Raw genomic sequence first — 27,292 nt, 5'->3', positions numbered from 1 at the left:
CACACACTCCATGAAAAATAACAGGCTGTCTTAAACAGTAGCATAAGGCTAGCCCATTTCAGACAAACAAGTATTAAAAACGTACTAGCACCATCAACTTTTGGATTAAAGCCCTTTATGGGATGAAAAAAAAAGGTTTTAAGCAGTGTTTAAAAAAACATATGTTTTTACAGCACTACATCTATGTGGCAGAAAACAGGTGTTGGGATTTTTTCCCTCCCCATATCATTAAGCTCAATTTTAACAAAAATCCACAGACAGGAAGTGGTACAGTAATCTGAACAGGCCTCCGTCCGAGGCAAAGGTACTCCATGTTCCAATTCTGACTTGAGTTTTTCTCCCAAATTGTAGTGCACAAACAACATCACAAACATCTTATACTTGAAAAACAGCGTAAGATCATCATGAATCAGGATCTACCATTCCTCTATGTACTTTCAATCAAAATAAAAAAAAAAAAAAACACACTTAGTGATATTGCCTCAAATTTTACCCGTATTTAAAAAAAAAAGAGAAAAAAAGTAAAGTCACTTCAAAACATCTTGGACATCCTTAGCTATTAATGCTAGATTTTCTTTCACTGTAGTGCATAGTTATCCTGGCTCTTCCACTTAATTTGCTCTTACCACAGAAACACCCCTCTAGTATGACATGATTAAGTGTTTACCAGAAAAAAAATGCTGATAATTGCACTTTGTAACCTCCTTCTCATTTCCCAGGAAAATATCAGTAAATATGAAACTGAACCAGTAATTCCCTCCCTAGACTGCAACCTTTAAAGAGCACCCATCCCCATATACAAAAAACTGTCTGTTTCAGCTTACAATAAATACTGACAGAATTTCTTTGTTTTCTTTTAAGACATGTTTTCTCTAGCATCAAATTACCACTGAAATCACTAAGGCCTGTTACTGAAAATAAAAATTAAATAACTTTCTGAAGACACTGCGGATACAATTTAGCAACAACACATTCAAAATGCCGGCCTAAATCCCAGAGCCTATCTGGAGTCTCGTATACTTTTTGCCATTGGTCAGTAACCTCATCATACTGGTAGAGTGAATTCTTCCTGCTGGTTCTGAAAACATGTTCTTCAACAGTGACTTGAGTAGCTCTGACAAACAGATGGAGTTTATTTTTGAGAAGTACGAGTTTTATATACGGATTAATGGACTGATCACATGGGAAGTCTTTTTTTCGAGTCCACTTATTTTGTTCAATGTCATAGGCCTCTACGGTAAACATACGTTGATGGTTTCCACAGGTTCCAGCTATGTAGTAGATGGAGTCATTGTATACAGTTGCCAAGCCTTGGATTCTAGGCACAGTCATTGGGGTCAAAAATCCCCAGTAATCCTTCTGAGGATCATAGCAGAGAAAAAATTCCCCTGAAAAGAGAGAGGAAAAATAAAACATAACTTATGCTTCATTTCCAGAACAACAATTATGCAGCTACTAAGCTTTCAGGTATGTTCTTCCATAGACTGAAACGGTCTACCAATTTTTAAAAGCCTTGATCCCTAACAAAAAACCTAGCACCATGGCCTGCCTTCAAGTGCCTTACAAAAATATTAACAGCATGAGTAAAAACTACTTTGAGTTTCTATTCCAGCTGAAGAAGAGGGAATTTGAAGCGTATCAGAAATACAGTGTTTTACATATTTCCTAGCTACCCTTTACTACTTCTAAACCATGCTTAATAATTTGGGACAAAACCTTTCAAGATTCCAGTCTTGAAATATCTAAAGTATTTGTTTCATTCTTTAACATCTTCACAACATGTCATCTACAGACCGTGGAGTCTCAGAATTCAGCGCTTGAAAGTTGTTAAATCTGAGCAAATAATTGTGTCTTGGACTACACACAGATTTTGAAGCTAATTGTATCAGGTGGCTGGGTTACACATTCAGGTTGATTTGCTTAAAATGATGCCAGGTGAATACTTGCATGAAGCTACTGATTCATCATCAGTTTTGCAATTAGATTAGAAAACACCTCTTCTGTTGACTGTGCAGAGTAGCATCCACAGAGTAGACAATGGAAGTTCAGGTTACTAAATCACATGCTCTGCAAACTTGATGAAGACAACATGGATAAAGACCACCTTTCCTTTTGTAAAGCCGGGGGGAAGAAAGGCCTAACATACTAGCGTCATTCAAATCATATATAATTTCACATGGCTACTTTACGAATTTTAACCAAGCTGCTGCGTAACCGAGCACCTCAAGCATAACAAAGAATAAAGAAATAATACAGTAAGATGGGTAGAACATAGCTTAAGAGATTAAGTCTTGCAGATAACACATTTTTTGATTATTCATTTTTGTTCCACAGTGCAATCTCCTATGACTGACACTTGCATTCCATTAGCGTTTTAACACTCTCATCAATCCCTATTAACTACTTCAAACTTAGGAGCTTTCTCTAGAAAAATTACTGAAAGTTAACTTTTTTATACTACTTCAGCGCAACTGAATTAAGGTTTTATCTATCACACTCAAATAGAATAGTTGCCTATTTCCCATAACATGAATCTTTGTAATTTGCTGGTTAGCACAGTGAAGTATCTTGCTTCTTTATGCAAGCATTGAGTTGTCGTTTAAACCACTGAAGCACAGAATAAGTGCATCTAAAATCTGTTAACAAGATGCCCTCTTATTCTATAGATGACAATAATATCCACTTTTTAGCAGTTCTAAGAAACATTTAAAACATAAACAAATACTCTACCAAGTTAAATATTCTTCAGCATTTCTTTTTAACCATCTAAAGCAGATGTCTGACCCAACAGAAGAGACAGATGGAGAGAACTTGCTAGTGTAACAGAATTATTTAGAGCCACAACCAACAAGAGTTAAACCTGGTAAGAGAAACAACGAAAGAAGAAAACTCTGCAAATCATATGGAAGCCCACCAACCTTACCAACCAGTAGGAACGCAAAGTCAAGAAATCAGGTTGACTTCTTCCGGTAAATAACGACCTAACAGTATTCTCTATCCCATTTCTTTCCTGTGGTCCAGCTTTGTATGGAGAGTGACCCAAAGAGGGAGCTGGTATGGATCTAAGACCCCAGCTTCTGCAGGTAGTTACAGAGGTGGCCCTTAGCAAAACATAACCAAGACACACCCTCCTCTTTTCTTTCCAGTTCTTGGAACTGTTACTACAGCCTCATAGATCAGTCTCAGCACTTTTAAGTGTAGACTGCTATATGGCTCATGCACACATATACGCAGATATTCTATATGGCTCACGCATACATAAAAATACATATTTTATATAAGATCTCCATAAATAAAATAAAGGGAGGAATAAATTATTTGATCAATTCCCATAACAATCCTTTCTATTCATTTAAGAATCAATGTCTAATACACCAGTAAGTCTGATCATTTACCGAAAGAAAGGATGTAAAAGCAGTACTATAATTACTGGCCAAAGAAACAAAGCTAACTAGAAAGAAATAAATCATCTTTCTTAGCTACCAGGATGACTTCAAAAAGCAAGGTAGGGCAGGAAACAAAGGCCTACAGTGGTTAATTGACTTTTACAAGTCACCAAAAATAGACACCAGGAATTTTTACAGGTACAGCTAAATAAAATGTGAAGTGCTTTTTCAGAGGACATTTCTTCAACATTAGTGCATTTCATCCATATAAAGAAGATTTAATAAAGAATTTCCACAGTAAAATTTCATACTATACTGTTGACTTAGATCACCACCAAAACTGCCATTTGTGCAATAACCAAATACTAGAACTTAGTGACACCATCCCAGGGTACGAGAACTCAAGCAGCAACCTTGCCCACCACTCTCCCTGGCTTTCCTCCCACCCCATTGTCCCAGGGCACTCCTTAAATGTCCAGGAAACTTGGATTTTCTAAGATGCTCGAGAGAGCACAGACAGTTGGATTGAACAACCCCCGCTTGCAGTAAAACACCATATAGTCAGTCAAACCACCTTACCCTGTAAAACATAGATGTTATCCTTATATTCCACAGCACTATGAAACTCCATTGCTACCGGCATTGGACAGACAGCTGTCCAACAGTTCTCTCGGCTGTCATAACACTCCACAGACTTGAGTGAGTTTCGCCCATCTCCTTCATAAACGCGACCACCTATTGCATACAGTTTACCACAGCAATGAACCAACTTGCAGCCTATTCTGGCTCGCAACAAAGGAGCTTTCGGAATCCACCTATTGCCAGAGTGATCATACATCCAAAAATCACTCTCTGCTCTGTGGTCAATGGAGACCTCGCTGCTGCTTGGTCTGTAACCACCCGCAATATAAATATCATTATCAGGAGATACAAGAATTCCAACCTCCCTCAAGTCATTTGGTGGCTTGCATAGTTTAAACACTCTCCCTGTGACCGAATCTAAACAAGGCACTGTTTGCTTCTTTCCTGAGTGTTTGTGGGCAGCATCAAAGCATATGATCATTTCAGAAGCAGTCATTCCAAGCCGTTGTGTATAGCCATTGGCACTATGTTGTCCCTTTTGTACACCGCTTTTGGCCATAGCCTGTGCAAACATGGGAGGGATTTTCTCTAAAAATGTCTCTTCCAACAGAGGCATACGGATGCATTTGGCAAATATTTCTGGAAGGTGCACTTCTCTCTTATTTTGTTCATGCTCAAACCACCTTATAATGCTGTCATAAACATGTTCTTCTTTGTCTACATTTAAATCATCACTGTCGAGTATACTTATCAGTTGGTCTTTTCTCAACTGAAGAAATTCTTGCTCTTTGGTGACACTCAGAAACTTTTTACGAATGTAGTCTTGTGATCTGTCTTTGAGTTCCTGATGACCATAGTGATCAGCAAAGATAAACACTCCAATGGAGTTCTGTGGGTCCAAATGACTGATCATATATTTAGCACACTGGTCTTGTATGGAAGGGATCTGGAAGATACTAGCTGCAGTGAACAAAGCTTGAACGTTGGCCTCTGTCAGCATTACTCTGGAGGTATATGCATAGTTCAATACTAAATGCATTGACTCTGCTTCAACACCAACTATACGAACTTCTTTCTGGGTACTCTCTGTAAGGCCGCTAGTGAACATAGATCTACAAAAGAAAAATATTTAGCAGTTTATTTGTAATTACCTTCTAACTGCAGGTATAAGAAATGAAATTATATTGCATAGCTAATCCCAACATGTTTGCCCTTATATCAGCAAAAATACATTTATCACTGATGTTACATTGTCCTGTTTGGGTACCTAAATTTAAGATCAGTTCTAGACTTACTGAAACAAAAGTGGCAAGCTGGAATTTCTTGCTTAATTATCTCACTAACCCCATATTAAAATTCACTCAATTTATGAGCAAAGCTCTTGGTGTATCCAAGTCTTTGCACTCGACTTTCAACATGTTATTTCATATGCACATTCTAGCATGCTAGAATATATAACTTTAAAAGGAAACAAGTAGTTTAAATACGCAGTTACTGTATCCAAGATACCTTCAATACTAGAGGTATTTTTGTTTGTTTTGTCTAGTTTTTTTTTTTTACATCATGTGACATTTTCTCCAATGAAACTCTCCTTTGATAAACAGACACTGATGATTCATTGACTTTAAGAGAACAATAACCTTTACTTACTAGGTGCACTATATTATCCACAATCACACGGAATATTAGTATAGGTGAGATTTTTAAATATTCATTTAATGAAAATAAGTTATAATTCTGCTTTTGGTCACCGCCAGAACAATAGCCTATCGTACCTGAAATAAGGACTGATTGCAGCAAGAACATTCCTATGACAGGAGAATGTTTTCCCATGATCCACTTCCACTACGATATCTGTCAGTTGTCCTTCATCATACATGGTTTTAAGCTGTTGAAGAATACTACAGGCATGGAAGGGGTCCATTCCACTGCTGACTATGTTTGAAGAAGGAACTCCGTTCAGTGTTTGTGAAAACTTACTTGGTTCTACAAAGCAAAATTGAAACTGTTTAACAAAAAACAAATAACCAAAAAGAATAACCCCCCAAAAAAAAAAAAAACCACGCATGAACAAGAATTAGCACTAATTAATATTCCATACTTCCTCACTACCACCATCCATCATCAGCAGGTCTTACATTTTCAAGGGTGAGTAAAGATATAAAGATAGCTCAATTATTATTTTTCTCCTTTCCCTAACATACATGTAGGTTATCATTAACCTATAAAATTATATCCATTAATATTAAGAAAAAAATCATATAATGTAAACAGTTCTTATTTATTACATATCACTGGGGAGGAGGGAAACTAAGTCAAGAATCACAATGCTTACTGACTTATAAAATGGGGAAAACAAAGAATGCGGGAAAATAAAATAAGCCCCCAACCTACATCACCATTACGCAAGTCTATACGTACATATTTAACTTTACACTGAAACAGGAACTGGCTCCTAACTTACACAAGTGATGGTTAGTAGCACAGACTCATGAAGAAACAGCCCTAGAGTTAGTATGTTGGGCAACAAACTTAAATTCACATAAATTTGTATATATAGTTACATGTTTTTCTTTACAAATAAAATACAATTACCATTTAAAATTACTCAGGTATGAAGGAGCTCGCATATCATTGTGAAAACATACGAAGTGGAGCATATGCTTCTAAGTAACATGTGATATGCCTAATGAAGTAAATCCCAAAGTGAAAATTAAGCAATATCTCAAGCACAAAACCCCGTTTCGTAATAGCAACAAAATTTTTACGCAACAACAACAAAGGAGAGCTCAAAAGAAAAACATTAGGCAGTAAGGGCTGCAAATCAGGTAAAGCTGCTGACTCCAACAGAGAATGCTTCCAACAAATTTTGGGCAACACAAAGGAGCAAAGAGGATAGCGAACAACAATGTTGATGATGAATAGGAGATTTAAATTCTAACTCGTGGTGATATACAACAGTTACAATTTCTCTTACTCAGAATTCAGACATAGCTTTAAGCACAGTTCAGAATTAAATCAGTAGGGATCTGCTGTTGGGCACACATTTCTCATGGCAGGCTTGGGGCCAAATACTGTCAGTGTCTCTTCAAAGTACTGTTAGGGACAGACTTCAAAACATCTTTTTTTTTTTTTTTTTTTCCTCAAATACAATAGTAAATACTTAAAAGGTAAGACCTACAACAGGGGTGTTTACTTTATCACAGTAATTGAGCTCCAATATTCAAAACTAACTAATCATTAGGGAAGGGGAGAATTAAGGAAATAATACTTTGCTAGACTGGTTACAAGGCTTCCTACCAAGCAAAGCTTTGATGTAGAAGAAAACTTTGATGTAGCTACCACTCCAGAAGAGTTTCATTTACTTTCTAACAGTGAAAAAGATGCAAAATAGTTCTTCTCTGACCCTGCCAGTCATTCAGGCAATGAGCACATGTGATCAAGGCAGCTTCCAGTACTGGAATAGATACTCATCCCTGTATTCCAGTTTTTCTATTTTCACTGTCCACATTATAGCTTTCACCCCATAAAACTTTACCAGTCACGTTCATCACCTTCATTCTCTGCCTCCCGCCCCAATCATCTTTTTTTCTCTATTAATATTACGCTCACTTGCACCTCAAAATTTTAATTCTGTTCCTCCCAGACGTCACCCCAAAATGCTCTCCTTATTAATTTCTCAGACACCCCTCCCTTTTCCACTTCCCACATATCCACCTTCATAGACTCCCTTCATCACGAAGAACCCCACACCTCCCCTTACACAGAACACAGTGTGGGGGTGTCCCTCACAGGAAACCCTCCTTCCACCCTAACAAAGCACAGTACCTCCCCTCACGCGGTACTGCTCTCGCCACATACACAGGCCCTCACTCCGGCGTCCTCTTGCCCCCATACCCCGACCCCATCCCCCGCAGACACCTCCTAGGCACCCTCCTCCGCTATCACCCTCCCCACCCGGAAGCGCCACCCCACACTGCGGGCCCCTCATCCAAGCACCCCTGCCCCACAGGGCCCGCCCACCCCTCACAGGCACCCCTCAGCCCAGGGGCCCTAAGCACCCCTGCCTCACAGGGTGCTCCCCACGGACACTCCGCACGGAGCACCCTCCCCGACACCCCTCCTCTACGTGCCCCCCACAGAGACACCCCTCAACACACAGGCCCCAACACCCCTCAGCAGCGACCCCTCCCCGGGCGCCCCACCCCACAGGCCGCTCCCCCCCCTTCAACCCGTCCCTCCCCTCCCCTCGGTGGCCCGGCCGCACCGACCTCCTAACGCTGCCATTCTCGGGGCCCCGCTCCGGCAGCGGGAGAGGGGAGGGGGGAGGGGGCGGCCCGAAAGGAAATGTCACCGGCGCTGCTTCCCCTCCGCCGCTCCCTCTCCGCGGCCCGCTTACTCCCGCGGAAGCCAACCCCGCTCCTGGCACCCACCAACCTGGGCCGCGCGGATTGGCCGCCGCCCCCGACGCCTGCCGGGAAATGTAGTGCGGCAGCCCGGATGCGCACGGCCCCTGGCGCGCGGGTCATGCTGGGAGCTGTAGTTCCCCCCGGGCGGGCTGCCTGGGAGTTGTAATTTTCAGGAGGCGGCCGAAGGTGGAGGGGGGCGGGTTCCGCCCGTCGCGTAGCAACGAGGGGGCGGGCGCCTGAGGGGGAGCGGCCATTTTGGGCCCTCAGGCAGGGGCGTATGGGCAACCCTCAGCGACTTGGCCCGGAGCGGCCTCCTCTCCAGGAGCACCAAACAGAAACGGCCTGTCCACATAAGTTAACTCCCCTCAATTCCTGCTTTATCAGGCCTTGCACTGCCTTTCTCCTGTCCTCACTGACCTGCACCTCCTGGGGCAAACCCTCCCCAAGGAGAGCAGAGGTGTTGTCCAGAACCTGTCTGCCCAGCAGGCCAGGGAGGGCAGAGGCCATGGCCGCTGCTGGAAAACCAGCACAAAAGGGGGAAAGACATGCCTGCTGCTATCCTGAGGCAGCAAGGACATGGTCAGTGGCAGAGCAGCGTCTGGATGCAGACCCAGAGCTGCGGAAGGCTGAATTGACCTTTAATGAAAAACGTAATCAGCTACTGAGGCTGAAAGCTCATCACGCTGGGAGCCTTTTTTATTTTTCCAGTGTTTGTAGCCCCAGCACACTGTGGCCAACCCAATCAGCCGTACCAACCCTACGCAGAGAGCGGCTGAATGGCTGCAGCAGACAAGCGACCATTTTGTTGCCAACGACCTTTAAACTCACAAAGCACGTTTCTCTCTCCATCCCAGAGATGAAGTGGCTGATAGTCACCGGCTTTTCCAGTTTTCTGCGGCAACTAGCCACTGGTTTCATTCTTGGTAACTGAGTCATTATCAGAAGTTTGCTGTGGAAGAGCTGGGGTAGTTTTTTGTTGGTGGTGTTTTTTTTTTCCTCTTTGTGAAACACAATTAATAAAAGAATAACAAATAATGGAAGCATTCCGAAGTCCAGTAAATGTTTCTGGTTTTAGTCAAAATAGATTTAATACAACTTTGCATCTTTTAGCTGGCAAGTTTTGTTAAGAAAAAAAATGGAAACAAACCCAATTTAAATAGTATTTTAGAAATACATTTCCCTTTAACTCTCAGAAGTAATGTAGCATGGGCACGTTACCAATGCTCTAAAGTAGATGAATTTAAAGGGAAGACTACTACTACTCAGTGTCATCTGACTGCTGGTTATGTGGTTTTGCTTTCGCTTGCAAGGCATAGCTGTTCCTCAGTATAACAATTACCAGTGGTGTCCAGGCTGCTGTCGATAATAATGCCACACAACACAGGAATGATAGAGACTCTGATGAAGGAGGTGTAAAAGAAAATAGAACTTCACATCTGCAAATCGATTCTGCAGTTTTCCAATTTCCCCATTCAGCAATGGCACGGTCTGTGAAATTGTCCCTAGAAATATAAAACGAAGGGAAGGAGAATACCTCCACTCTTACCTTTCAGCAAATGACATTGCCTGATACAGTTCATTTCCTTTGGTGTGGACTGGGCTGGGTTACTGTTCAAAATGCAGAAGCGAAATGGAGAATGTTTTTAAATATAGATACCACATTGAACCGGTACTTCGGAGCACAGGGTTTTCTTGAAATAGCTTACCTTTGTAAGATTTCTGGTGAAGCAAATGAATTGCCATACAAGCAGGTTTAAATATTCTTTAAGAGGCATTGATATCAGTGCTTTCTCTTAGTCTGAAGTCTTTCTTAAGTGTAATACGCCAACACCCACTCTGCTCTCTGGAAACCTGCATTAGCACTCCCTAGCACGCAGAAGATTTAGCACAGTGTAGCGCTCCCGTGGAAGTCCAGGGACCTAGCTCTTTCACCCAGCTCTGCATATTATTTGCTGGATCTCTTAGGTACAAAATGAGAAGCATGTTACCTGCGGAAGTTGCTCTGAAATCCATGACAGTCACCTAGAACGTTAAAGCTAGGTATTTTAAATGGCATTTGCATTACACAGAAATATTAGAACTGGTTCTTTCAGAAATTACAAGGTTCTTAATGACTCCCAGCTCCCTTTCCTTCTGCTGCATCCTTTTCTTTCTCTCTTCTGTCGTTTTGCCTGGGACGCGATGCAGGCCTGGTATTTGAGCATAGAACTAGAAGTCAGAAAACTGTGTTCTTGGCTTGGTACTGACACTAATTTACTGTGTGCTGTTGATCAAATCATTTGAATTCATGGATTTTGGCTTCACAGGAGACAATGGGGACCTCTGAAGCCCGTAGAGATATATTGATATAAATTCTATTTATAGAATTTTTATTTTTTTTTTTTATAGAATGGTTTAGGTTGGAAAGGACCTTGAAGATCTTCAAGTTCAAACCCCCCCGCCATAGGCAGGGACACCTCCCACCAGCCCAGGTTGCCCAAGGCCACATCCAGCCTGGCCTTGAACACCTCCAGGGATGGGGCCTCAACAACCTCTCTGGGCAACCTGTGCCAGTGCCTTACCACCCTCAAAATGAAAATTATCAATGTTATAATAACTTTTGGTAGAGTGGTTTTGTTGGCTTTTTTGTTTGATGGTTTTTTTTTAATTCTTCTGGTCAGCAATGTACTGAAACTGATTATACCATTTTAAGATTTTGCAACAATCCAAGATGTCCTGGTTATTGAGAGATGCTTTCATTTATGCTTTAGTTTCACACCTAATTTATCATTCCTGCAGATACATCTTGAAAACATAGAGCTGAAAACACTTGATTAAGAAAGATTTTCCCATTTTATATTCCAAAGGTTCAAAAATAAAAATGAAATAATATCAACTGAGAAGGAACACAGAGTCCATGTCTGTCTTTTATAAGTGATTAGAAACATTGCTCCCCTTATGAACTCGGAACTGGCACTGCTTGTTCTGGGATTCTTGCCTTCAGAATAAAGAATGTCTTTGTCATGAGCCTGAGCAAGAAAAGAGGGGAAGGAAAAAGTTTCAGGAGAAAATGAACAACATAAACACTTTTTGAGATATTTGAGAACTTAGAAGATACCGTAAAAAAAAGTTTGACCAAGCAATGAAGCTATTGAAAATGTTTTCCTTCTTCCTTACACCTACTGAACAAGTTAATTAGAAAACTGTGGTTTGTCTACCATCAATATAGGGACCAAGATAGCATCATATCTTTGGCAAATTGTCGGTTTGGGTCATCTGGTAGGGAACAGCCCAAACCATCTCCAATGCCCCTGCTACACAAGAGATGATGCACAGAGCACTTTTGGAGGATCCAGCTCTTGCTACACAGTATTAGGTATGACTTTTCATGTTTTCTCTTGCGGGCAAAATTAAGATAATAAGTGCAACTGGACCAAAATTTAAAAAAAAATACAAATAGGCGTTTGTTCAAGCAGCTTTTAAAGGGAACAATTTTTAATCCATATGAATGTTTCCATTTTCATTTTGTATATCGTGTTTAGTTTAAAACTGTAGGAAGATGTGGGTTGCTGCAACCTCTTTTCCTTTTTTTCTTGGCCCTTCCTCGTATGGTGTTTTTTCACTGAAAAGTAGAGGTTATCGTGAAAGGAACAGCAAACCTGCCCCACACAAATTCTACACAATCCAAACAAAGGACAGTAAGGTTTGCAGAAGTTTGACGAGACTTTTTAGTTTTGCACAGCAACATTTTGAATGGTCACTTTTTTCATTAATCTCGAGTTAAAAACAAACAAACAAACAAACAATAATTTCCAGTGAAATTGTTTAACTATAAAATTTAAATACAATACTGTTAAAAAAAAATATTTTTTGCTCTCTCCCAAATATGTCGCAATTACTAATATTTACAATTCTTCGGTTACTTGTATGTGTTAATTTGTACTGTGAATTTGTGAGAAGTAATACAGCTAATACAGCTGCACTTTGAAAACCCCTCATATTTTAATTGGAAAAATCTTGATATTCACTGTGGAACAATCTAACCTTGAAAAACGATCTTTTACCAGTTTTTCTTTAATGCATAAAACACTGCTCATTTTCTGCAATTCTGTCACCAAGGGGCACATTAATTTAGTTGCACAATAATTTAATACATCGATATATTGATTGAAGCAGAGAGGTTTTTGTTTAGTGATTCCAAGAAATCATGCATTTCTTGCAGAATCTTTAGAAAGACAGTTCTTGTGGCACCTTAAGTAGGGGGAATTGTGGATCATTAGGGAAAGTTGCCCTTCAAAGCTGATCGATCCTGCCATACTGAGCACAGTGGGCATTACATCAGAAGAGAGGGAAGACTGGCAGGGGGCAATTAATGGGGCAGATATTGGAGTGCCTTTTCTGATTACCCCATACCGTACGGTGGATTTGGCCTTGCTGAGACAGGCTGGTAGAAACAAGAACCCTGATGAGATATGGCTCTGCTAATGTCAAGAAGTGCCACTTCCTAGCAGCAGGAGCAACTTTATTGAAACCATCTGTTGTTTTGGAAGACACATGTGCGCACGCACACACGTACTTCCTCCTCCCAAAGTGTTTAACCTTTCTCTCGAAGCTGACTGAGATCGCACAGCTAATCCCTCCTTAATCTCAGAATGACAGGCTCTGCTGTTTTCAGCAAGTCCCAGCAGCTACTGAAAATCTGGGTGACTGGCGTTGTTTAGGTGATGTGACAGTGATGTATTCTGGAGCAGTCACTTTAGAACAAAATACCCATTCATCCACCATCAACAAAGTTTTGCAAGAGCAGTCTGTGATTACGAGGAGCCTGACAGAGAAGGCTTGGGTACCTGCATAGAGACAAGGGATCTACTCTACACAGAGGACAGAGAGAAGAGATGCAGTGAGTTTGGTCCCAGTGAAACCTCATTTTTCAGGAGGTATAACCCAACAGCGATCTCAAAGGAAACAGCCCTGTTTGGGTTACAGCAGACTGAGAGTATGAGCCTTGTTCCAATTTGTCACGTCTCTAACTGTATTTTCATGATGCTCCCTCCTTAACACACCAGGACCCCTAAGCTTCTCGTGGCTGTGTTGCAGAGGTGTGCATCAGAGCCCCGGTTGCCAGCAGAAAACATGGCACTACCAGGGCATTCACTGAGACTGAATTAATTCTAGCCTCTTTGCAGGTGAAGTATTTCTCTTGGGATTACATGCATATCTGTGCATGTTTAATTTCTTATTCCTAAAAGCCATGTTTAAAAGGACGACTTAAAAAATGTTATGGCTTGCCAGCTATTTGGAACAAACACCACATATCAAACCTGGAGTCTCTGAAAATCCTCTTGCCGGCAAACACGACCCATATCCCCCAGACTTCTTGGCCAATCTGTAAAACAAACCACACGTAAAGGGGAAATATATCCCTTCCAGAGCAGGAAGAGGTGTATTTCTGACCTTGTCTCCAGAACTGGATTTCAGCAAGTAGTTTAATCTCATCTCCAAACGATTCTGGCTAGTTTCAGAGGGCCCAGATCAGACAGGCCCTTGCAATGGTAACAAGAGGTAACAACAGAGAAGAATAACAACTTCTTGCTGCCCCTTCTTTCCTCCATCCATTTTTGCTTCTACCTACGTGTGTGTGTGTTATTAAAACTCTGCAGCTTGCACGGAAAAACACATGCAAACCTCCAAATAAATAGGTCACTCCCTGGCCAGCTCCAACAATTAAGAGCTGGGACTTTAACATGATAATGTAGACATAAACTGATCCAGCCACTAGTCAGAATGTGATTCAACCATGGGAAAGGTGCAGACGCTTCCCAACGAGCACAGATGGCTAGAGAAAGGGGAGAGCAAAAAATAAACTGCCTCTTCTGCCTGGAGGAAGGCAAGAAGGTTAAGAGCAAAATAGTTTTCCTTCTTAATTGGGGGAGTTGACATAGCTGCAACCACATTTATTTCTTTTTAGGGGGAGTACAGTAAACTTGAAACATTCAATGCCATCCTATATTCCTGGGCCGTTCTAAAGTCATCAATGAGAGCTGCTGTTTTTCAGATGTTTCTCTCTTCAGTAATTTTTTTTGGTGTTTTAAAGAACTTAAATTCAGAAAAGACAATCCCTGGAGCTGCAACAGGAAGGAAAGTATCTCTGTTTTGTACTTTCAGCCTGAGGAACACTGGAAACTTAATACACAGTAGTTATTTTCATAACTCAGAAGGCCTGTTGCTTTAAAAAAAAAACCAAAAACAAAAACAAAAAAGGTGTCTCAGACATCTAACTTCATGGCTATTTTTGAGTCCATACTATCTGACAAGATGGGGCAGTATGCTGTTATAGACCTATTCACTGAATGCAGAAAGGTAATGACCATGAACAATCTTAACATCCTTGAACGGGTAATGGATAGCGTAAATATTTTTATAAGTGCTCCTGCATTTGCTTTTTTGTATAGAGATAAGCCCAATGTGTCAGCTTTCATAAGGAAATAATTTTAATATGTGGTATTAGGGTTTTTTAAGTAATGGGCTGCAATACAGATGTCTCATTACCTGCCCTTATTTACTAGACCCACCCAAATTCAATTGCATAATTTATATCCTATGGATTCAATTTGGAATATTTGACTGCTTATGAAAACTTCAGTTTACATATTCCTTGGAACCAGCAATTTTTATTTTCTGTTTGTGGCTTTAGATCCTTTTCTCATTGTGGTCAATAGCTTTATTATTGAATGGAGGGTCACTAAGAGGAGGTCTAGAGAGAATGCCTAGTCTGTTATTGACTGTAAAAGTATATTTAATGGTTATGTATTGAAAAGAATGAATTGTTATTTCCTCTAAAATCTCTGTGCAACAGAATAAATCAGATAACTGGAAGTCAGACAACAGGTGGATTCCTCAACATTGTTTGCAACTACTGGGTTAGAATATACAAAAAAGAAGATGACTCATTCTGGAATCTAAAGCAGTAAGATGAACGACAAGGTTTTCCCCCAGTTGACCCCCCCACCATCCCCCAAGTAAGATCATACAGGTTTTGCTAACTAATTTTTTTGCCAAGTAAGACTATGTCTAACTGCAGTCACTCAGCTTTAATCTGGCCCAAGGAAATGCTAGCAACAGCAAAGCTGCAGTGGTGCCAGCTCATACAGACCAGCCAATCAATTTAGGCTCCAAAAGCTTCAGTCATTAAGCTGCTCTTGGGTCCTTGGGCTAGTCAGGCTTTAGCTAGCTGGACTGTCCCTGCACATCCTGCCCTGCCATTGCACCTCTGAAGCAGAGGAACCCTTCCAGATTGAATTCTTTTTAGGATTGTCATGGTTCCTCTAAAAGTCTGTCTTGATGATATATGGGAAATAATTGGCAGTTTAAAAGGCCATTTTGAGAACTGCCTTTTTGAAAATCCTGACACATGGTGCCGCTTTAAAGCCTGGAACTGTGTTCCTTATACAAGAGGCCTTGAACTCTCTCTGGGCACATCACTTTCATAGCCTCTAAGCTCACATATTTCATGGTAATAAGCTGTGGGATTTAACTGTGCTGAGACAACATGTCTGCTCTTTAACCTAATAAAATAAAGAACAGCTTTCCAAGCAAAAATCGTCAAGATAAAATGGTTCATATGATACTTGAAGCTAGCAGGGCATTCCCTTTTTTTGCTATTGGGTGGGAAGGGGAAGGGTTTCCAAGACTTCAAACCTGGTCATTTAAGAATTACACTGAATATCACTGTGACTTGACTACTGAACTTTCCTACTTGTTTGATAAATAGACCATAAACTGACATATAAATAAAAGTAGACATTCATATGTAGATACCTGTATTATCCTACCGTAAGACCCATTTGTATTTAAACTTAATTCTTTGAGTCTGTTGCAGAAGTCTAAGAACAACTATGGAAGGCCACATTGGAGTTGAAAAAACAAGACTCTTATTTGTCACGCTCAATATGGGACCACACTGTGCCAAAATGCAGAATTTGCCAGCTGTTGTGCCCCCCAACTTCTGTGTTCAGTACTCATTTGAGCCTCACACAACCATTTCTGTTTCAACCACTCTTGATCAGTTTCACTTACTGGGGCAGCACACTTGCAAAATCCATTATTTGAGTAAAGGAGGGAACTGCAAGGTCCACCAAGAGACTGCATGGCCCATGAGCCAAGACAACAATCTGGCATATGGGGGAAGCTTTACTTTTGAGGCCACATCTCAAATGACTACACTTTGAAATTTTTGTGCTAGGTCAGATGCTCAACTGAAGAAGTCTAATTGGGATTCTGGTGCTGTTTGGATGGAACACCTCTTCTATGAAGAAAGGCTGAGAGAGTTGGGCTTATTCAGCCTGGAGAAGAGAAGGCTCTGGGGAGACCTTATTGTGGTCTTTCAGTACTTAAAGAAGGCTTATAAGAAAGATGGGGACAAACTTTCGAGCAGAATCTGTTGTGATAGCATCATGGTTTGAAGAAGCCACAACAATTTATTGTCATTTAGACAATTATTATTCTATCATCCGATGATCCTTCCCCACCTGGGAAAGGGAATTGGGAAAAAAAAAAACAAGGAAGCCTAAGGGTTGAAATAGAAACAGATTTAATAGAATAAGACTAAATAATTAACATTAATAATACTAAAGAACCAGTATTGATCCTGATACCAATATAAAATATACAAGGATTATACTCAGCCCATTCTGCCAGTAGGAAGCTGTGCACTCCCAGGATTGGGTAGCAAATGTGGGACACTGCCAGCACTACAGTTTTGGGAGGAAGGGAAGGGCTCAGGGGTCCGGCACCAGGGCAAGAAGTTCTCAGGATCACCGCCATTAGGGGAGAGAGAGCAGTCCTCAGCAAACTTTCTAAATTATATTGAATGTGACATTCATGGTATGAAATAATCCTGTTGGCCAGCTTGGGTCAAGTGCCCAGGTCTTGCTCCTCCTTGTCCCCGCACCTGGCAAGCTCAAAAACACTGAGACCTTGAAACTCACATGCCATAGCTGGCTATAAAGTAAATATTTTCACAAATTCAGACACCAGAGTCTTCTAAAAGTGCAGTTTTCCCTAGCATTAGAAGAGACCCTACTGAAAAATAAAATTACTGAAAGAGAAATTAATCCTGTGTTGCTCAAACAAGGACAGATAGGACAACAGGTAATGGTTTTAAAATAAAATAGGGTAGATTTAGACTAGATACAAGGAAGAAGTTTGGTGGGTTTTGGTTGTTTTTTTTGTTTGGTTGGTTGGTTGTTTTTTGTGTTTGTTTTTTTTTTTTTTTTTTTTTAAATGAGGGTGGTAAAACACTGGCCCAGGTTGCCCAGAGGGGTGGTGGATGCCCCATCCCTGGAAACATTCCAGGTCAGGTTGGACAGGGCTCTGAGCAACCTGATCTAGTTGAAGATGTCCCTGCTCGTGGCAGGGGGGTTGGACTAGGTGACTTTTAAAGGTCCCTTCCAACCCAAACTGTCATATGATTTTATGATTTTGTTTTATGGATAATTGGTATTACATAAAGTTCTTTGCACAGTACAAGCCCACCAATGCACAGAAGCCCTTCCCTGCCTCACCCCAGTGCAAAGCATTCAGCATTTGTCACAGGGCAGACAGCCTGACTTAAGGGCCTGATTCACTGTTTGTTTTCCACCCTTTGAATGCACTCACCACTGGCCAATGCCACGTGGTTTGAGTCACACTCTGGGTGAGCCTTGCAGGACATACAGCTCCCATAGGAAATCTGAGACAGCCACGCTGGAGATATAGCAAAGCACCCACCCTGGAGGATCCATCACTACTACATCTGTACGTTTGTTTTTGTTTTGGGTTTTTTTTTTTTGTTTTTTTTTTTTGTTTTTTTTTTTTTTTTTTTGAAGTCTGACTATGCCTCCAAAACTGAACTTACTGATGAGCCAGATCAGTTGGCTGGGCCAACTAGGGTCCCGCATACCCACCAGCTCCTTGTGCAGTCTTTAGGCCATCTGTAGCAACTCCTCAGCAGGCTCACCTGTCGCTCCCAGGACCTGGCTTGGGAAGCGTTCCTCCACTTGCTGGGAGGCGGCCCATTGCTCCTGCTGCCCCAAACAAACTGGAAGGCAAAGCTGGTCAGCAACACAAGGAGCAGAGGAATTGAAGGGCAGGGAAAATGGGTTAGGACATTCATTCCTTTTCCAGATTCGTCACACTCGCTTGTCATAGGCATGAAGAACACTCAGAGCTCAGTTCTTTCACTAATCATAGCAATAGTATAAATGCTAAAAGGAAAAGTAATTTTAATGGCACTTCATTCTTGCAGGGACTGTTCTCAATTCTAGCATGCACTGTGCAGGCAAGATCTCAGGGTAGTCACTCTTATTCACCATTCTTTTTCCATTTCAAATGAGGCGAAATTAAAATTTTCCTCTATTTGCCAAAGAAAATAGCAAGGGCTCTTTGGGGACCTGGTAAGACAATTAAGTACCATTTTTAGCAGCCAGCATATCCACTCATTTCAGCTGAAAGATTCAAATCCTTATTTATAAGGATTTTATAAATTCAGATCTGAATAAAGATTCATCTTTTTATCATTAAAAAAATTTAAACCCAGTTCTACCGTAGTCAATATAAATGTCCCTTTGAGGCAAAAGGAGTGCTGGGAGACAATCCACCATGAGCCAGTCGCTTCTCCAGAGTACTGGAGAGGAAACTTGGCGGCAGAACTTAACTCTTTCAGTGACAGAAATAGCAACAGTTGGGAAAGCAAAAACATGTATTTGTTGAGGTTCACTCCTGTCTGCTAATGGTAATAGTTCTCTATAGCTTCCTGAATTTATATACAGACTATTAATCCTGGAATTACAGCTTTCCCATCAAGAGTAATGAACCAAAACATACACACATTAAACATAATATACATCATTTAGACACTATGTATTGTACGTATTTTGCCACACATATACAGGCCTGGCATTCAGCTAAACAGAGGTGGATCTGGAATTAGGTACAACACACGTTTAAGTGTAGGGCATCAGTTTCTTTTAATATATTAAAAACCTTACCTTTCAGACAGAGGCTGGGCTTTGCTGTCTCATTGTTTTCCTCTATCTAAAGCTGAAATGTGGGATTAGTTCCACTCCCTGAATTCAATGCATAGCTAAGCTTACCTGATGTGACTTGAGGACAGCTACTCAGCAGGGAGGTTTGAAACCTAATAGTGGAACAGAGAAGCTCCCCGGCCACGACAGTGCACCAGCGTGTGAAAGCTGGAGCTGTCATTTCAACCGCTTGTCGATGTGGGAGCTGCGGACAGGCTCTTGGCAACCACGCACAATAGAATGAGCTGCAGTTCCAGAAGAGGCTTGAACAGTATCAGTAAGAGAAACTCAGTGCCAGCATTTTGGAAAATTAGCTTGATTGGAAAGTTTGCACTGCAAAGTTTGGGATTTAACACAGCAGTCTTTCAAAATCGCTATGTTTTCCCAAGAGCATCCGTGTTTTGTTTCTTAAATGTTATGGCATAGAAAGGAAAAAAGAAGAAGCAGTGGCAAAGAGGAGATAAACCAACTCTAGGTGCCAGAGGAAGCTGTGACTGTCACACCACAGTGCTACACTCAAACAGCTGTGACCGTGTACTGACTTCTGTCACCCCATTCCTTGCCAGACCGCAACTGGTATGTCAGAGGAAGATTCAGACTGAAAGAAAGAGCATGGAAAATAAAGGGAAAACACAGAGTGCCGGAGAGCAGAGACGCCTTGCAGAGACAGGGAATTTGTTTCCTACAGCAGTGATCTCACTCCAACCTCACCTTCACCAAATATGTCCATAGAGCTGTCTGCGCACACCAACATTTCTCTGTTAAACCTGTCAGCACAACAACCCAAACAGACTCCTCTTCAGTGACACGCTCGTGCCAACAGGATTTGGCTGCTGTTTCATGCCAGTGATTTTTAGTTTACTCAGACACAAAAGGCTGGTGTGGATCCACAGACAGTCAAAGAAGCCCTGTCACTGATTTAGTGACCTCTTGGGCAGAAGGAGATGCCAGAATGGTTTCCACGGGCTGCCTCCTACTGTCATCTCATCAGCTAGTGGTATTGCAAACCCCTCGTCTTACCTCTGTTGTCCTCTTCCCCTGAGGTATACAGGGTGGATGCTTAATGGGTTCACTAATTCAACTTTTCACTTTTAATTTCTCTTGAAAAAGGAAAAAAAAAAACCAACCCAACAAATACTACTTTGCATCACCCCAAGATGGAAGCGAAGAAAATACACCCCCAGCCTTGCATTTGCCAAGGCTGGCTTTCCCTTCTCGCTCTGCTCTGAGCCAGACCTTTGGCTTTTACCTCCATCCTGTTAATTTTGAGGCTAAGTATTTCTGAACTGCAGCTGGGCAACTCCTAACACAGCTTTACTGTTTTACACCAGTGGAGCGTCCTATCTTGAAGACAAAGCTCAGGAGAACTCCAGCATGTAATGAATGCAGTCCAATTTCCAACCAACAATACTCATTTCAAGGCCAGGATCTTTCAAACTCCCCGTGCTGCCACACATTACCTGCCAAACCTTCCCACACTTGCGGACTGGAACAATACCAGAAGAGTTGATTAGAGTTAGTCAGTAAATAACACGGGATGAAAACAAATTAGGTAGTAAAAGGACCCTTGAGAAATTAGGAAAAAAAAAAAAGCTTTATAGCCTTTCAACTTATTCATGATTCACTAGAAAATTGTATAATGTAGCAGGCCTAAGAGCTAGCTAAAATGCTTCTAAGGCCAAAATATCCCAATTTGAATAGCTAAGTTGAGTACTGAAAGCCTGGGGAACTGTTTAAAGTAAGCTAAAAAGAAAACCGACGCTCTCCCTTCCCCCCCCCTCCAAACCTTTGATTAAAAAAGCAACAAAAATGCTAATCTTCTGTGGTTAAGCAGAAAGGCTTAAAAAGTGGCTAACAAACAACATGAATTATTCAGGGACAAGGTTACTGCTATTCTACACACATCACACCAGAATGTGAGCGCAAAGCCACACAAGCACAATCATTTCTATGAGTGTTACAGTGATAAAATAGATTCAAATTACCTCCATTAATTGCATCAACATAATATAGCCTTTCTGGATCTTTAAGGATCCATAACAGACTCTAAAAATGGACGGCCTGATCCCAACCTCAGTTGAACAGATTTTATATATTATGTGACTCCAGTGGGACAAGTATGAGTTTATGTTGAATAGGTATGGTCAGAAACAGCCCCATTCTTCAATCTGATACTGGGCAAGCATCCAGGAAAGTTGAAGGTCAGTAATCAGATGAACCCATTTCAAGTTTCCATGCTCATAATCATTGCCATCTTCCCTAAATCCAAAATAAACTTTGTCTTCTTGCAGACTGAATTTGTGTGTGTATATATATGCATAGATACATTGCTTTAGCAAGAAAAGGGAAGGAGGAACAAGCTGACCTGTTTTGGAGCTGAGTGACCAGAACAGTTGCCCAGATCTCAGACCACAGAAGGGAACACGTGTGTTGAACTCACTACGTGCATTTGGGTGCAGAGAAGGCATTAGCAGCCTCCACAAGCCTACCCTTGACCCAACTTCCAACTTAAGTACCTTGGGGTCTTGCTGAGAGGCATTGGGATGCCTTTGGCTCTGCTGTGTCTTAGTTTGCTGCTCACCTGTGGGTCCCATACTGCTGCTGCTCTGTAAGCCCTTTGGTGTGCTGGGCTATTTGCGCATCAAGAAAACAAGCTGTGACCTGACTGGGGGAATCCGGATAAGGGATGTATTAATAAGCTCTTCTCAGGTGACTGCACATGACCCAGCATCTCTGAAGCACGAGGTAGGGAGCAGGGCAGCAAGTCCCTCTGACCAAGCACCTACAGAACGCAGGGCTGCACAGAGCCACAGCAGCCAGGTTCCACGCTGCTTTAAGTTAGCGCCCTCACAAACAGCCACAGAGATTTGAGTACACGTTAGTAGCTCTACTGGGGACTGGCTTTTACCCCAACACACATAAGACAGTCCTAGGACTTACCTTAACTTTGTGATCCCCAGAGCACTGCCATACTCACAGTGCTGTTAAGGACAGCCTTGGCCCAGAAAGCCCCTTTACTGCCACTGATATCTACACAGCTGTGATTGTAATCTTAAGGGAGACAACCAGGTGCCAGTCTCACAAGGAAAATCACCTGGTGCTGCAACACATCACATTGCCCAAGAAGCCAGTGTGGTAGCAAAGAGCAGTGCTGTTAACTGCACAGCTGTATGCAATGATTTGTTTTCTGTCACTGAGTTTTGGGCGGGGATGGAAAGAAGAAAAACAGTCACGGAGAAGCTCAGTTACAAAAAACCGAAGGTAAAGCTTTCAATTAAACACATAGCAGTCAAGTTAAAATTATAGGTGACAATTACTGTAACTTGATTAGGCACAATAGCAAATTCACTTCCCTAAATCACTTTCACAACTCTCCTAGGAGGTCTGAAAGATGTAGTATATGAGGTTCATTTAATTTCTAATGTAGTAATTATCACTACTGAATAAAAAAAAAAATAGCGGTGACAGACCCAGGAAATAAATTTAGCACTTGAGGTTTTAATAAAATTTTTATGTGCAACCCCGTTGGTTAGAAATTGTTTAATCAATCTTATCTGGTTCACAGACTTTCTGCTGAGCTTTTGCTTCATGTTATTACAAGGCAATCTGCTGCAGCACCTTCTTAGCATCCCAAGTTGCAAAGCCTAACGCTATTGCTATCCAAAGGTAGTGCAAGCTTCTCTCTCAGTGTGAGCACCCACAGGTTTGTTTGCGTGCTGCCGGTTTTCAGGTTATGCAGCCGCTCGTAAGTGCTGGTAACTCAAGAGCAGGGTCCAGCCCACCCTGCCTGGCTGCTGGCTCTAGCTGGTGGCTTATTTCTATGGCAGAGCTATCTAGGGAGCTCAATCGGGTTTTCAAGATAATAGCGTGTAGGAGACACTGCCATTCCTTTCTGAAGGGGCTTCATGTTCCAGGCTTTAGTATAACACTTAGGGGGGTATCTATCCCAGCCTCTTCTGGCCCCTCCAGGCTCATCCTGGCTGCGATGGGCACACCTGGACGCCAGTCCAGTGGTTTGCTCAGGGGTAGTGGAGGCAGATAAAGAAACCGACTCTGTGATCCACAGCTACTGGCATTTCTGAGATTTTCCTGACTCCAGAGGTTTTACTTAAAATTTGAATTTTCCCAAACTCATGAGCACGGGTAGAAAGAAAGCTGAACCCAGATCTGCTGTCGTGCTACTTGCAGGGTCACTGCCCTGCATAAATTACACTGAAATGGTTTATTTCTGTTTGCAAACCAGGTCAGTGTGAGTAGCAGAGAGGTTAAAATGCACTTATTAGTATCTAAGAGGAAAAAAGACAGTCTATTAGCAGGAATCATGGCCTCTTTATTTGTCTTATTTAACCTAAAAAGTCCATCTCCACTGTTGAACAAAATTATTCTCACTGCCAGGCTGCTTAAAATGCTCACTGTTTTAAAGCGTGCCAGTAAGAATTACTTAGTGCCATTTGAATTGGGCTTTGGTACCATGCAGAAATCCACAGGACGAACATGGCCAGGCAGCCTGTCCAGCACAGGCAGGACTGCCGGCAGCAGTCACTTGGCTTTCTCTGGTTTTGTCCATCAGAAACAGGTCCTCCCCCCGCCAACGGGATTTAGCTCTGTTCTTTCTCTTTGCTGCCACTCTCTGCCCAAACACACAGAACAATCAATCATCCAAGTTGTTGGGTTTTTTTCTTTTTCTCTTTTTCTCTTTGCAGTTAGTACGCTAATAAATTATTACAGTGACCCAGTGACTAACAGGTAAATTGATATCCCCCAAATCAATAAAAAAAAATCAATAAATATTTGGACATCATCATAAACAAAAATCATTCAGGAGATTAAAGCACTACAACGTGGTAATTTGAAAGGAGAGAATAAACTGCTGGCCAGAGAATTAATGTAACTTTCTTCAATTGATTTATTTCAAGAAAAAACGGGGAGTAAGCAATATTTTGCCCTGCTGCATGGTGGTATGGTTCATAACACGTCCGAAAGTCTTCTGAGATGCAGCCAGCCAAATTGAGCCATCTTTGTCTGACCTGTGAGGATCTCTTCTCCACTTGCAGTTCCCCCTCCTGTCGGACATGCACTGCACACCCCACGTCCCACCTGGCCTGCCGTGGCCGAGGTGACTTTTGCCTGGGGAGCCCTGCACAGGGACCCATATTCCTCACCTGCAAAGGAGGTTTGCTAGGTGAATGCATCTCCAAAAACCCACCTCTTGACACAGCTTGTGGCCTCCTGGTCCAGCCTTTAGTCTCTCTCTGCCAAGGTTTTAATGCTAACCCCGCTGAGGACTTTGCAGGCAGGTTCAGGCAGGAGGGGCAGTCGTGGCACAGCAGGCAGGAGGCTGTGGGACGATGCAGCCAGAACCGTCCAACATCTTCCAAAGCCTCTTGAGACAGAGGGTCAAAGATGGGGGATGCCAAAAGTCCTGAGTGATCAACTGGGAGCCCCTCAGAAAACGGGTGATCAGAGTTAGCAATCACTTTAACCACGCACCCCAACAATCCCTGTGACCTTCAGAAATCCTAATCTTTGCTTTCACCTGTCAATGCAGCACCAAAGCCATCGAAGCTGTGACAAAATGGTTAATTAAAGCACAATGGAAGATACGAATTTTCTTTCTTAAGTTGGAGTCTGTGTGTCATTTTGACACGTGAAACAACTACAGCATATAGATACTCGATGCAATGGTATTTTGACAGCCCATACGGATGTTGATTGAGCCCCAGTGCAGGGGAGCACAGAGGGAAGCTGTCCTCGAAATATCCGGGGTGCAGAGAAATCCTCGCCTGCATCTTCCCTCAGAGCTGGCAGCACCGCTGGCATCCGAAGGCCACTGCTGCCATCTGGTGTCGCTGTCACCCGATGGAGGAGAGCTGGGACGCTGCCGGCTGAAGTAGTGTTCACTCAAGCTGGATAAATGAGAGGTGACTTGGTCCCAGACATTGAGGAAGGACAAAGTCTTCCCTGGCAAAGGATGGCTCTGCACATCTGAGCTGCCTTGCGTCCATCACTGTCTAAAAGGAACAAGCTTGTGTGCTTGAAGATAACAGAAGGAGATGTAAGAAAGGAGAAGAGAAATTGCTTAAAAGGCTTTTTGCTGAGAGGAGACACAATCTAGCAGTGTGAGTCCTCCTGCTCCAGCAGATCCATGGGGAAACACTCGCGGAAGGGGGAGGTTTGCAAAGCTACAGAGCAGAAAGAAAAGTTGAGGTCTCTGGGTCCTCAAACTGGAGCCATGTGGGGAGGAGGAGGCAGCAGCTCGTTCATGAGTAAGTCTTTCAAGCCTTGGTCTTAACTAGTGTTATGTATGAAGCCAACGTTCCCTTAAGGCTAAAATGCATCCTCGCTGGGGAAGGGGGACCATTTAGAAGAAAGAATGGTTCTTCCACATCCATTTGTTGTTGTTCAGCATTTTCCTGATCTATCTTTCATGTGTTTGGCAACCCCCAGATACCCGACAAGCCCTGGCTCTGTAACCATGACGTCTCCTTTACTAAAAGACAGCATTCATCCAGACATCCCTTGCACTTTTACAGCCCTAGGGGCCAGCCCTGCTCCCTCCTTCATCCCAGCATGCTGACCACCGTGGCAGAACATGCTCCCTATGGTGACAAGTTCAAATTTCAAACCCGCTTTCCTTCCTTTCCCAGGGCAATGCTGACCCCGGGCTGCTGGAGCAGCATTTGTCATATGGGGCTGCAGAAACCTGGGTTCGAGACGGCATTTGAGGCTGAGCAGGGTGCTTGGCTGCTGGGGACAGCAGGCACAGAGGGCCACCCCAGCTGTGGGAGCCCAGACACAGCACTGGGTGCCACCACGCTGCCCCGGCTCCCTGCAAGCACACACACAACTCTCTGCAGCACTGGGTCATTTTGGAGCCAGCCAGGGCCCGTTAGTGGCATTAATTAGGTGACCATCTCCAGATGTCTCATGCAATTTCTCCTGATTGTGATGCATCACTGTGCTTATTTTCATCAACTTAACTCCCAGGAAAACAAAATAAATAGCAGTGATCTGGGAAAAGGCTCCTTTGCATTTGCCATCAGCATGAGAGCTTTCAGGCCTGTGTCCTGGAGCTGTGTGTGCGTTTCTCCATGGGAATTACTCCTTGTATACCAACATGGACCTGCTGGAGCATGTCTAGAGGATAGCCACGAGGATGATCCGAGGGCTGGAGCACCTCTCCTATGAGGAGAGGCTGAAAGAGTTGGGGCTGTTCAGGCTGGAGAAGAGAAGGCTCCGGGGAGATCTTATTGCGGCCTTCCAGTCCCTAAAGGGGGGCTACAGGAGGGCTGGGGAAGGACTTTTTACTGGGGCATGTAGCGATAGGACGAGGGGGAATGGCTTTAAACTGGAAAAGGGTAGGTTTAGATTAAACATTAGGAAGAAATTTTTCACTTTAAGGGTGGTGAGGCACTGGCACAGGTTGCCCAGAGAGGTTGTTGAGGCCCCATCCCTAGAGGTGTTCAAGGCCAGGCTGGACGTTGGGCAACCTGGGCTGGTGGGAGGTGTCCCTGCCCAGGGCAGGGGGGTTGGAACTCGATGATCTTCAAGGTTCTTTCCAACCTAAACCATTCTGTGATTCTATGGGGCTGGGGGAAGGGTCAGGCCCCATGGAGCATCAGGGACCTCCCTCCAGGGCCTGGGAGCCAGCTGGGTACATTACCTTGGATGCTCTTCAGAGCTAAACCCTGGCAAGAGCCTGACTAGCAGTGGTAACGTGTTCCTGGTATATGAAGGAGTGATCCATTTCAAAAAGATCAGTGCCTCCGGTCACCACGAAGGACGATCTCTCATGGCGTGGGCTAGTTGTTGAACAGACACACAGTTGCTGCAAGACCCAGGTGACATCCCGAGAGATGGGGCCTGTGGCCTC

The 27,292-nt window shown here is 42.7% G+C and overlaps 1 protein-coding gene across 1 annotated transcript; it reads right to left on the bottom strand.

Moving 5' to 3' along the window:
• Positions 1 to 813: 813 nt before the first annotated feature.
• Positions 814 to 8,270, bottom strand: KBTBD8 (kelch repeat and BTB domain containing 8). Its single transcript, XM_082487662.1, has 4 exons — positions 8,240 to 8,270; positions 5,744 to 5,954; positions 3,966 to 5,080; positions 814 to 1,388 (listed from the first exon to the last, which is right to left on the bottom strand). Exons 1-4 carry the CDS (start codon positions 8,253 to 8,255, stop codon positions 925 to 927), a joined length of 1,806 nt encoding a protein of 601 aa, XP_082343788.1. The 5' UTR covers positions 8,256 to 8,270; the 3' UTR covers positions 814 to 924.
• Between the last annotated feature and the right edge of the window lie 19,022 nt (positions 8,271 to 27,292).

This window comes from Vanellus vanellus, assembly GCF_965231255.1.
Source record: "Vanellus vanellus genome assembly, chromosome: 9".
NCBI classification, from domain to species: domain Eukaryota; kingdom Metazoa; phylum Chordata; class Aves; order Charadriiformes; family Charadriidae; genus Vanellus; species Vanellus vanellus.
This window is presented reverse-complemented; position numbering and strand designations above follow the sequence as displayed.

Bases quoted from the DNA above. Each gene is read 5' to 3' on its own strand.
- KBTBD8 (XM_082487662.1), bottom strand. The intron at 5,081-5,743 runs GTACGATAGGCT...TTTCTTTTGTAG, and splicing joins GCAATCAGTCCTTATTTCAG to ATCTATGTTCACTAGCGGCC. The intron at 1,389-3,965 runs GTAAGGTGGTTT...CTCTCTTTTCAG, and splicing joins TAACATCTATGTTTTACAGG to GGGAATTTTTTCTCTGCTAT.